This window comes from Triticum dicoccoides, chromosome 5A (assembly GCF_002162155.2).
Source record: "Triticum dicoccoides isolate Atlit2015 ecotype Zavitan chromosome 5A, WEW_v2.0, whole genome shotgun sequence".
Taxonomy (NCBI): Eukaryota; Viridiplantae; Streptophyta; class Magnoliopsida; order Poales; family Poaceae; genus Triticum; species Triticum dicoccoides.
Window position 1 is genome coordinate 399,320,030 of NC_041388.1, and position 12,622 is coordinate 399,332,651.

Genomic DNA, 12,622 nt, shown 5'->3' on the forward strand with positions numbered 1-12,622 from the left:
GCCACCCGCCGCTGCCGCCGCCCCGTTGCCCCGCCGCCGCCGACGACAATCGCCGGAGCCGCCGCCGCCGCCGTTCGCCGGAGTCGCCGGAGGTAGACCTCACCGCCGCCGGTTTTTAAAAAAAAACATTCGGTTTTCCGTCGGTTTCGTTCGGTTTTTAGTTAGTTCGTTTTTTTAAATAGATTGGTTTTTCCAGTTTATTTAATTAGTGAGCGTTCACTCATTCATTCGTTTTAATGAATGCGTTCTTCGATTACATCTGGAACCCTCTTTCCACGATTTAATCTGTTCGTCATTTTCTTTTTCTCGGATTAAATCCACGATTTTTCAGATCGCGATTTTTGATCCGTTTTTCGTTCTAGTATAACTTTTCGCTCGTTTATCGGAATCAGGCGATTCAAGCGCTTGGAGTTTCGTCTCGAAACCCTCTTTCCGTTTAACAAACTCAAACAAGTTTTTGCCACTGTAAAAATTTCCCTAGATCCAGAATAGTAAACGCAGCTTGTTTCCTTTGTCGTTTGTCTTTCGTTGCTTCGTTCGATTTGATTCTTTTTGCCAACCGGAGTTCTTAAGTTGAACTTTCTGGCTAGATCTCTTTTTCGAGTTTTACCTGTGCATTAATTTAGTACTTATTGTATGCTTGTTTGTTCGCAATAGAGTACTCGGAGTGCGCCGCTTGCTACTTCAAATCGCTAGGTTTTGCGGATCATCAGCAAGGCAAGTAGCACTTTGATCATACTTCCAGTTACCCAGTTTTATTACATTAGATCAATCCTCACACATTGCATGATTAGGATCTAATTAAATTGTGGGTTTGGGAAGTAGTTGAGGTAGTACCTATTACCTGTTGTTATCAAACCTTTGGGAGTTACTTCTACGTTTGCTTATTATGCCATGCTATGCTAGTAGACGTGGATTGGGTGAGTGTATCCATGACAGATGTGAGATAGTTAAATTAATGGTTTATCTAAGGTGGCAACTTAAATACACATCTGGGTGGATTGAGGCACCTGGGTATTCCAGCGATTGCCTGTTTTCTTTTGGGACCGCCACCCAGGCTCAAAGGGATCATGAGATTATTCATGCTAGAAACTTCCGTGTGCATCCACAAGCTACTATGGGCTCTAGCATAGTTGATTAATTCGTGCGAACTCTTACAGTGGTAGACTAGCAGATGTAGGGGAAAGTAGGTGTAACGGTCTACCCGATCGTAAGGTGCTAGCGCTTCTGAAAGACTATGTCTCGGTCATCCGTTTCTCAAACACCTTGTAGTGCGAGAAATCAAACGGAGGCGATCGAGTCTTGTGGGGAAAAGTGCGCAAACCTCTGCAGAGTGTATAAACTAATCATGGTTAGCCGTGTCCCCGGTTATGGACATCTTGAGTATCTAGTACCTGGATTATCATGTGAATCTCATCATGTTACTCTAAAATAAATTTTGTTGGGTTTTGTTTAATGATGATGTTTAATTGGGATTGAGAATGCTGCCAACCATTCTCAATCTTTAACAACTACCATGATAGTTAAATAAAATTTATTTCTTTGTAGTAGGGAAAAATTGGCTTTATGCAAAACTGTAACCATAGAGCTTTCCACCAGCCAAATATGCATGTAGTATAGTCTTATTCTTTCATACTCTCTATGTGTTACTTTGCCAGCATATTCCATGTGCTGACCCGTTTCGGGATGCAACATTACTTTTCAGACGACGATTAAGGTGCTTTTAGGTCGTGGTTCTATACTCAGTGATGCTGTTGGAGTTGATGGACTCACTTATCTTCCAAGCCTTCCACTGCTATCGTTATTAGATGGCCTTAAGCCATATTTATTGTAATAAGTTCTCCTTTGAGACTCTCAATGTAATAAGTGTGTGATTGCTACTCTGTTATAAATCCTTCAAGTGCTGTGTGGTGTCAGCATTACTGATCCAGGGATGACACCTGAGCACAGAGATTGGACCGTTTGAGGTCTGGTCGCTACAAGATGGTATCAGAGCACACGCTGACTGTAGGACACGACCACTAAGCTAAAAGACCTAGATCACTACTCACTCTCTTCTCATTCTGACTTCTCATCTTTTCTACTCTTTTAGGATGGCGGATGCAAAGAACAAGTTCACGCAACCGGATGAAGATACACCCTTTGGACGTCACTTGAAGGAAGTCACTAGATATCTGAACATAGGAGTACCAAGTTTCACCGGAACCTACAATGCCACTTTATCGGAAGAGGAGCGCTGGATCATTCAAGTTCAAGTTCCAGGAGGACGTTCATGCCAGTCACTGAGCCGATAGAGTTTTCTTTTGATGCACCAACTTGGAATCTAGGAAAGAGCATGGCAGCTCACATCGCCATGGAACGCATTGGAGAAGTTTACCGCAATGATCTCAAAGATACTATCTACCAGATTTGTGGGCGCCGAGATGAGCACTGGGAGATGATATGCACCAGGAAGGATAGATCAATTGCAGCTTTTATCCAGGTGTTAAACCAGCACATTCGACGTCAGGAGAACCAGATGTGCACCGACATGATAGATCTGAAGAAGGCGAGGACAAGAATCAAGGAACTGGAGGAAGAACTCAAGGCTACGCTGAAGATTATGAAGAGGAAATTGAAGTATTAGTGGAGAAGAATGAGGATATGATCAAGAAGATTGGAATATTCATGGGAGGCCCTACAGCAGTAGAAGAAGACGAAGAACCCAAGGAGATTCGCCCGGAAGACTACATCATCATCGATGGCACCGACTCGGATCCAGATGATAGCGATGATGACTATGTTGATGAAGCTGGAGCAGATATCATGGAGTCTGCAACCGAAGAATATTTCTAGTAGAGCACCCTATCAGTAGTAGTAGTCCACCATGTAAATATAGTAGTCCGAGCACTTTTGCGATAGTTAGATCGATTGTATGCCCTTGTTTGATTGAATGAAGTGAATTGTTTGATTTTGCCTCATGTGCATATGGGTAGTGTTTTCTCTTTAGACCCCCACTATTCTTAAATCTCATCTTTTCTACACCCTCAGATACCTCCGAGATGTGACCCCAGATTTACCTTCCCACCGGAGCTCACCCAGTTGATCCAGCAGTAGAACACATTGATGCAGTTGCTAGTCCAGAATCAGAATTAGGGGAACAACAACAATCCACCACCACCACCACAACCTGTTGATCACTTAACCCGTTTTCTTAGGCTGAACCCGACGGTGTTCTCCAGTAGCACCGAGCTGATAGTAGAAGATGATTGGCTCCGCAAGACAGCAATGGAGTTTACCACAGTAGGATGCACAGATGCAGAAAAGGTGAAGTTTGCCGCACATCAGCTTGAAGGACCCGCAACATCATGGTGGGAGAATTTCACAGCCACTTTCCCTGTCGACACTGTCACGTGGGACCAGTTTCAGCAGGCTTTCTGTACTTCCCATGTTTCAGCAGGAGCTGTGGCCATGAAGAAGGGAGAGTTTTGCAACTTGCGCCAAGGAGGAAGGACAATTGGCCAATATGTGGAGGACTTTAGTAAGTTAGCACGTTATGCCCCAGATGACGTTGCTACGGATGCAGCTAAGCAGGAGAAGTTTCTGGAAGGACTGAATGATGAGTTGAGCATGTCGTTGATGGTAGCAACCTTCAACAACTACCAGGAGTTGGTAGATTGTGCTCTCATGATTGAAGGGAAGCAGCAGCAGATTGATAATCGCAAAAGGAAGTATGGACAAGGGAAGTATAATTCAGGAGCTCAACAGAAGTCACGTTTTACCCCTAGACCGGGAGGACATTTTCAGCATACCCATGGAGGAGGTAGCTCGCACAATCATAATGGCACCAAGAATGGTAATGGGAATGGAGGAAGCAATGACCAGAACCGCACCAACCCATCAACCCCAGCCAAGAGAGACCTGAGCCAAGTCACTTGTTTCAAGTGCCAGAAAACCGGACATTATGCAAATGAATGTCCTGAATCACAGAATGGAAATGGCAATGGAAGCTCTGGGAAGAAGCCGAACCCTTTCAACAGGGGACAGGTGAACCACGTTAACATGGAGGAGGTTGAAGAGCAGCCGGATGCAGTAATCGGTAAGTTTTTGGTTAAGTCGTTTACTGCATTCGTTCTTTTTGATACTGGTGCATCGCATTCATACATATCAAGGGGATTTGTTGATAAGTATAACCTGCCCACCAAAGTTCTTAGAACACCTATGTTAGTAAGCTCACCAGGAGCGGAGTATATGGCTAGCCAAGGATGTTTTCAAGTGCCATGCAGTATAGGTAGGCATGTGTTTCCCTCAGATTTAATCATTTTGGAATCACAAGGATTGGATGTAATTCTGGGTATGGATTGGCTGTCGATGTATGGAGGAAACATCGATTGCGCCAGTAAGTCAATTTTGCTTACCACCCTAGAAGGGAGAAGGATCAAGTATGTATCCCAGCATGTGCCGAAGAGGACTCAAGTAAATTGTCTAACAGGAGTTGTGCAGGAGGAAGTACCAGTAGTGAAGGATTTCCCTGATGTATTTCCAGAAGAATTGCCAGGCATGCCACCGGATAGAGATATTGAGTTTTTGATTGAGCTTTTGCCAGGCACAGTGCCAATATCTAAGAGACCATATAGGATGCCCGCAAAGGATTTGGTGGAGATTAAGAAGCAGATTAAGGAGTTACTGGATAAAGGATATATTCGCCCAAGTTCTTCACCTTGGGGATCGCCAGTACTTCTAGTGGAGAAGAAGGATGGATCGTTAAGGATGGTTGTTGATTATCGAGGACTGAATGAAGTAACCATCAAGAACAAGTACCCACTACCGATGATTAATGATCTGTTTGATCAACTGCAAGGAGCTAAGGTATTTTCCAAGATCGATTTGCGATCAGGGTACCATCAGTTGAAGATTCGAGAACAGGATATACCTAAGACGACTTTTACCACCAGGTATGGGTTGTACGAGTATACCGTTATGTCATTTGGTCTGACTAACGCACCTGCATATTTTATGAACATGATGAACAAAGTATTCATGTAGTTTTTTTTGGATAAGTTCGTCGTGGTGTTCATTGATGATATCCTGGTATACTCGAAGAACGAAGAGGAGCATAAGGAGCATTTGCGTTTGGTACTTGGTAAGCTCAGAGAACATCAGTTATATGCCAAATTTAGCAAATGCGAGTTTTGGTTGAAGGAAGTTGGATTTCTCGGACACGTTATATCCAGAGAAGGTATAACAATAGATCCCACTAAAGTTGATACTGTGACAAATTGGGAAGCCCCAACAACAGTTGGAGAGATCCGGAGTTTCCTTGGACTTGCAGGATACTACCGGAGATTCATCAAAAAAATTCTCGAAGATTGCAGAGCCTATGACGGAGTTGTTGAAGAAGGATACCAAGTTCATATGGACTGAGGGATGTGAGGCCAGTTTCCAGGAGTTAAAGAAACATTTGGTTACATCACCCGTGTTGATTTTGCCAGATCAGACCAAGGATTATGAGGTGTATTGTGATGCTTCATGTCGAGGACTTGGAGCAGTTCTTATGCAGGAAGGAAGAGTTGTTTCCTATGCCTCACGACAGCTTAAGCCTCACGAGTTAAATTATGCCACGCATGATTTGGAGTTAGCGGTCGTAGTGCATGCATTGAAAACCTGGAGACACTTTCTCATTGGAAACCATTGTGAGGTGTACACGGATCACAAGAGTTTGAAGTATATTTTCACGCAGAAGGAACTGAATCTCAGGCAAAGGAGATGGTTGGAGCTCATCAAGGATTATGATATGAGATTGCATTATCACCCCGGGAAGGCTAACATAGTGGCCGACACGTTGAGCCATAAAACTCATGTCAACACCTTAATGACGGGAGATTTACCAAGGGAGTTAGCCGAAAACCTTCGTGAGCTATGTTTGGAAATAGTACCAAGAGGCTATGTAGCAGCATTGGAGATTCAGTCTACTTTGATGGATAAGATCAAAGACGCCCAGAAGACTGACAAGGAGATTGCTTCTATTAAGGAGAAAATGAGCAAGAGAAAAGCTAAAGGATTTCGTGAGGATGAGCACGATACCTTATGGTTCGAAGACCGTGTTTATGTGCCTAATAACTCGGAGATCGGGAAGTTAATTCTGCAAGAGGCGCATGATTCACCATATTCGATTCACCCAGGAAATACCAAGATGTATTTGGATTTGAAGGATACTTTCTGGTGGACCGGAATGAAGAAGGATATTGCGGAGTATGTAGCAGTTTGTGATGTATGCCAGAGAGTAAAAGCAGAGCATCAGAAGCCAGCAGGATTGCTACAGCCATTGCCGATACCTGAATGGAAGTGGGATAAGTTAGGCACGGATTTTATTACGGGTTTACCCAGAACTCGTTCAGGCTATGACTCAATATGGGTTGTAGTCGATCGTTTGACAAAGGTAGCTCATTTCATCCCAATGAAGACTACCTATACCAGTGCAAAGTTAGCAAAGATATACATGACCAGAATCGTATGTCTGCATGGAGTTCCAAGGAGCATTGTATCAGATAGAGGAACCCAATTTACCTCAAAGTTCTGGAATCAGTTGCATGAAACTTTGGGTACCAGACTGGAGTTTAGTACAGCTTTCCATCCGCAGACAGATGGACAGACCGAGAGAGTCGATCAGATTTTGGAGGATATGCTGAGCTTGTGCGCTAGATTACGGATCTAGTTCTCTTACAACAACGGTTATCAATCCAGTTTGAAGATGGCCCCTTTCGAAGCCTTGTACGGAAGGAGGTGCAGGACCCCACTGTCATGGGATGAAGTTGGAGACTGACAGTTGTTTCGACCGGATCTGATTAAGGAGTCTGAACAGAAAGTGAAATTGATTCGCGATAGGCTCAAGGTAGCTCAATCCAAGCAGAAGAGCTACGCAGATTCTAAACGCAAGGAGACAGTTTACGCAGTCAGAGACCGAGTTTATCTTCGAGGAGTTAAGCACTTTGGAGTTAAGGGAAAGTTAGCGCCACGTTTTGTAGGCCCATACAAAGTTTGGGAGCGTATGGGAGAAGTAGCTTATAAGTTGGAATTGCCCGAAGGATTGTCAGGAGTTCACAACGTGTTCCACGTTTCCCAGTTGAAGAAGTGCCACGCAGAGATGGCTGATATACCGCTGAGAGATACAGTGCCACTGGAAGCGATTCAGTTGGACAGTGATTTGACTTATGAGGAGAAACCAGTCAGGATTCTTGAGTATGCCAGTCGAGTCACCCGCGGCAAGGTTAGCAAGTTTTGCAAACTTCAGTGGAGCCACCACACGGAGGATGAAGCCACTTGGGAGCGAGAGGAAGAATTGCTCAAGGACCACCCTCACCTATTTTCTAGCCAACCCTAATCTTGAGAGCGAGATTCATCTTAAGGGGGGTAGGTTTGTAACATCCCAAATTTTCAATTTGGAATGTTATACACTAGATCATCATTTGCATATCATATTTGTTGCATTTTGGTTGATCCTAGAAATTCTACGCAACTCAAGGACCCTAAGAGAGAGTTGGGGATATCGTTATTTTCATATTTGAGTTCTCTCAAATTTTGAAAATAGGATCATTTGATTTTATTTATTTTATCTTCAATTATTTCTATTATCAAAATATGAGAGAGGGAATAAAATAACTTTCCCAAAATAAAGAAATATTGAGGATTTAATAAAAAAATCAAATAAGATTTTATTTTGGTTTTATTTGCTATTTTATTTGATTTAGGAAAAATGCGCGTTTTTCAAAATTGCATTTAGGCCCCCAAATAAATGTTCATCCTGTGCGGCTTGATTGTAGAAGCCGGGGAAAATTTATTTCGGGATTTTTGGAGTCCGTTTAGTATTCCTTTTGTTTTTTTCTGAGCGTAATTATTTAAAAAAAAGGGTCCAAACTGACTCTGGGCCGTAACCGGCCAGGACTCCGCCTGGCCGGGGCTTTAAGGATGCGTTTGGTTGCAGGGATATCCTCCGAGGGACTGGGATAGCCCTTCTATACGAGGGATGCCACCCGTTTGGATCCGAGGCGAGGGAGGACAGGGGCAACCGGATGCTTGGAATATTCGCCGAAAATGGGGCTGGGGTCAGCCACGAAAAACTGGCGGGTCGCGCCAGCTACCCCGCGCGCGCGTCACTGTGTTCACACACGAAACATTATTTTTGGGTATTAACCCCAGCTCACCCCTCGTGAAACCCTCACTTTCCCCGTTCCTCGTCTCTCCCTTTTGTGAGCGGCGGCGGCAGCGACAGCGACGCATCTAGCAGAGGCCGGCGAGAGGTGAGTCCTTCTCTACTCTTTCCATCTCCTCTCCTTTCCTTCTATCTCCCTACCTCCATCAATCGCGTGTGCCAGCCGGCCGTTGCGGAGGGTGTGCACAGGGGCGACGCGGGCTAGATTTGAGGCGGCGGTGCGACTCGATCTGAACGAGGGCGGCGGCTGGGGGCTTGAGAAGGCGCGAGCGGCACCAGGAGGTCGCCCTTGCCCACCGTGGGGAGCCTAGCCATGGGGAGATCTCACCACCAGGGTGTGCTGGCGGAGGTGGAGAAGGATTCCCCGGCGAGCGGCTGCATACACACGACAACATCCGCTAGGCTGCATCGGCGTGTGTGTGTTCTGATGTGTGTGCGCTTGATGCTTTGCTACTGTAGGCTGATGCGTAGTGTTCATGTGTGCGTGTGATAGAGTCTGCTCATGTGTGCGTGTGCTAGACTAATGTATATTATCTGTTTTTTGCCGGAACTGATGTACATTGTCTATTGTTGCAGGATATCTGAAGGTCACCGTGAGCACATCTAGCAGCACAACTTCAATCTGAGGTAAAACATACACTCCAGCACCTACCTCCTATTTCTTTCTCTGAAATATTTGACACTAGAACAGAACGTCGATTTACCTCTGAATAATTGGCTTCTTGTAGATAGATTTTGTGCTATTAAATTATTCTTGTTCACATGTTAAAGTGTCATTTCTAATTGCATTGTAGATGGACAGAAAAACAAAGATGTTAATTTACGCGGCTGCGGCCCAGTGGTTTATCAACATGATAGCATTGGTTGTTCAATCCAGGAAAAGAAAAAGAAGAGAAGCAATTACATATGCCCCAATTGATGAGAGAGATTGGATGAGAAGAGAGTATTTTGACAACAAAATATGGAAGAATGACACAATTTGTGTGAACATTCTTAGGCTTGGGAGAGAACCTTTCTTTAGGTTTTGTCAACTCTTTAGGGATCGCAACTTGCTAAAGGACACAATACACTTGACTGTTGAGCAACAAGTAGCGATGTTCTTGCACACCATTGGGCACAACATTAGAAATAGGGTAATTGGCACCAATTTTGGTAGATCCGGTGAAGTCGTGAGCCGTTACTTCAAAATGATACTCCATGCCATTGGTGAGCTTCGAGATGACCTTATTAGGAAGCCTTCATTGGAGACCCAAACCAAAATAGAAGGAAACTACCGGTGGGATCCATACTTTAAGGTATGAGACCAAGTGACAACTATATTTTGTCATTGTAGGCATGAATTTGTTTAGATCCTAATATTTGGGTTTTTGTTTTCACCAAATAGGATTGTATTGGAGCTATTGATGGTACACATGTGCAAGCCTCAGTTACACCGGATATGGAGGCTGCTTTTTGTGGTAGAAAGACTTATGCTACTCAAAATGTGATGGCGGCTGTAGATTTTGACCTTCGATTCACATATGTGTTGGCCGGTTGGGAGGGGACAGCACATGATGCTCTAGTTTTACGTGATGCTTTAGAACGTGAAAATGGTCTACGTGTCCCACAAGGTAATAGATGAACTATATACATCTGTCTTGTCAATGGGGTATATATATATATAACTAAGTAACCCAAATGTTTCTCGTTTAGGAAAATTTTATCTAGTTGATGCTCGATATGGAGCCAAACCAGGTTTTTTGCCTCCTTTTCGTGTCGTGAGGTACCACTTGAATGAGTGGGGAAACAACCCCATGCAAAATGAGAAGGAGTTGTTCAACCTTAGGCATTCTTCTCTTCGTGTGACCGTAGAACGTGCATTTGGGTCATTGAAGAGAAGATTCAAGATACTTGATGATGCCACCCCATTCTTTCCCTATCCAACACAAGTAGACATTGTTGTGGCTTGTTGCATTATTCACAATTGGGTTATAAATGATGGGATAGATGAATATATAATACCCGAGGATGAATGGGTGCCAAATATTACTCATGCTTCATCATCAAGTGGTCAAACACATGAACATGCATACATGGCTAATTTTAGGCAAGGACTCGCTGATCAAATGTGGGAAGACCGACAAAACCATTTGCAAGCTCAACATATGTAGTGACTACTATGTCATTTAGCTTGTTGTGATGAACTATTGTACTTTGGAACTATTGTGTTGGAACTTATTTGTAAGGACATATTATTTTCTGAGATGGCATTTGTAATGACAATTTAAGTTGCTGAAATTGTTTTGTTATGTCTACTTTGTGAAACTATTTTGTTATGTCCAACTACTTGCTGAAATTAGTTTGTCAATGTCCAAACACTTGCTAAAATTGTAGAGAATGGCTGCTAAGCAAGTTTCATGGACACCTACCATGTCAAAGTTCATGCTGACATGGCTAAGTGATTTAGTCTCCAATGGCAATAGAACAAGCACTGCCTTCAAGCAATCACAGTTCAACTCTTGTGCCATTGCTTTGAATGAGCATTTCCAACTTAACTTGAATGGAGATCAGATAAAAAATCATAATAGGACATGGAAGAGGAAACTTCAGAAAATAGTGAAACTCAAGGAGTTGAGTGGTGCACTATGGGATGAGGACAAGTGTATGATTGTTCTTGATCATGAGCATTACACAAATCATGTTAAGGTAACTATTTTCCTGCCCATGAGTATTTGTTGTTATTCTTCCTTTACACAAATCATGTTAAGGTAACTATTTTCCTGCCCATGAGTATTTGTTGTTATTCTTCCTTTACACAAATCATTCTACTTGTTCGCATTGTTTGAAAGTACTTGTCGTAATGGGTTTCTTAAGTTAAATACTTGTTGTACTTCTTTGTTCATGCTCAAATACTTGCTGAAATCGGTATCTATAAGTCGAAATATGTGTTGAAATCAGTATATACAAGTCCAAACACAAGATGGAATTGTTTCTTTATGTCCAAACAATTGTTGTAGTTGTTTCTCTATGTCCAAACACTGGCTGAAATTACCTATATTTGCTGAAATCGTTTCTTCATGTCCAAATAATTGTTGTACATCTTTCTTTATGTCCAAACATTTGATGTACATCTTTCTTTTATGCTGAAATAATTTTTGGAATGTTACTTTATGACCAAACACTTGCTGGAATTGTTTCTTTATGTCCAAACACTTGTTGTACATCTTTCTTTTATGCTCAAATACTTGCCAGAATTATTTCTATATGCTAAAATACTTGCCGAATGTTTCTTTATGTCAAAATACTTACTGAAATTACTTATTTTGGTTCTACAAGGCTCACCCAGAGGATGAACAATACCTTAACAAGACTATTACTCATTATAAGGAGATGGTGAATATAGCTGGAGGGAGCATGGCTACAGGGCAATATGCAAAAGGCTCAAGTGACCCTCTTGCTACAGAAGTGGTAAATCTTGAAGAAGAGACATCCAAGAAACCCACTGCCCCAAATGAGGAGGTTGCGCAATCAACCAATGTAGGTTCATCTAGTCCCAAACCAAAGAAAGCCAAACCAAATCCTTGTGTAGAAGACAAGTTGCACGCAACCATACTAGCATCTAGTGAAAGAATTGCTATTGCGATAGAGAAGAGTACTAGTAGCAAGAACAATGCCATAGATGGTCTTTGGGAGAGCATGAAAGTACTTCCTGGTTTCAGTTTGGATCACCTTGCTCATTACTATGCATATTTGGTTGATAATCCTCGTGTTGCTATGGCATTCAAGGTGTTAGAAGAGGATCAAAGGAAGGTTTGGGTTTCTAGGTATGTCAAGAGTACCTTCCCTGAAGCGTAAGGATGGTGAGTGCATATGTGGTGAGCTGGTGATTGACTTGTACTTTTGATGCAACCAAAACATGAACTATGAGTTGTATTGATTAACTCTTTTGATGCAACCAGACAATAACTATGGTTGTATAACTATTACGTTCTAGTAGTACTCCATGGAATGTTGAACTATGAGTTCTATGCACCTGAGTTCTATATATATGAAATGTTGAATTATTATATGTGATGAAGTTCAAAGTTTGCTCTATTGTTTTGTTTTGGCTGTTGTGAAATAGTATAAAATTTCGAAATTATGACTGTACGCAACATATTTTCCTTCCTTTCATTGAAAAAGTGCAAATTATGAGGGTAATCTCATCATCTCAAGTCAAAAAGGTTACCACAACCCTTATTCTTTGATTATCCCTCAAACCAAACACTACAATGGCTATCCCCAACCATGTTTCATCCTTCTATCCAAACAAAACATGGGATAACCTCACCCTTCCAACCAAACAGAAAAAAGGGCTATCCCTAGCCAGCTGGTTGGGGATGCCCTCAGCCACCCTAATCTGTCCCTCAAACCAAACACATCCTAAGTAGCGCCGCCCGAGGCCCGGGAACAGCC

The 12,622-nt window shown here is 42.7% G+C and overlaps 1 protein-coding gene across 2 annotated transcripts; it reads left to right on the top strand.

Annotated features, from left to right (window-relative positions):
- Window positions 1-8,166: 8,166 nt before the first annotated feature.
- On the top strand, window positions 8,167-12,165 carry LOC119297428 (protein ALP1-like). Of its 2 annotated transcripts, none has more exons than XM_037575223.1 (4): window positions 8,167-8,276; window positions 8,765-8,815; window positions 10,562-10,873; window positions 11,504-12,165. In XM_037575223.1, exons 3-4 carry the CDS (start codon window positions 10,565-10,567, stop codon window positions 12,020-12,022), a joined length of 828 nt encoding a protein of 275 aa, XP_037431120.1. In that variant the 5' UTR covers window positions 8,167-8,276; window positions 8,765-8,815; window positions 10,562-10,564; the 3' UTR covers window positions 12,023-12,165. The 2 variants fall into 2 exon arrangements, with proteins under 2 accessions (XP_037431120.1, XP_037431121.1); XM_037575224.1 differs by lacking the exons at window positions 10,562-10,873; window positions 11,504-12,165 and adding exons at window positions 8,983-9,483; window positions 9,573-10,462.
- The last annotated feature ends 457 nt before the right edge of the window (window positions 12,166-12,622 follow it).

What these genes read in the sequence shown, in the direction of transcription:
- LOC119297428 (XM_037575223.1), top strand. Translation starts at nt 10,565, where the DNA reads ATGGCTGCTAAGCAAGTTTCATGGACACCTACCATGTCAAAGTTCATG. An exon ending in ATTACACAAATCATGTTAAG is followed by an intron (nt 10,874 to 11,503) that starts GTAACTATTTTC and finishes TGGTTCTACAAG; the next exon opens with GCTCACCCAGAGGATGAACA.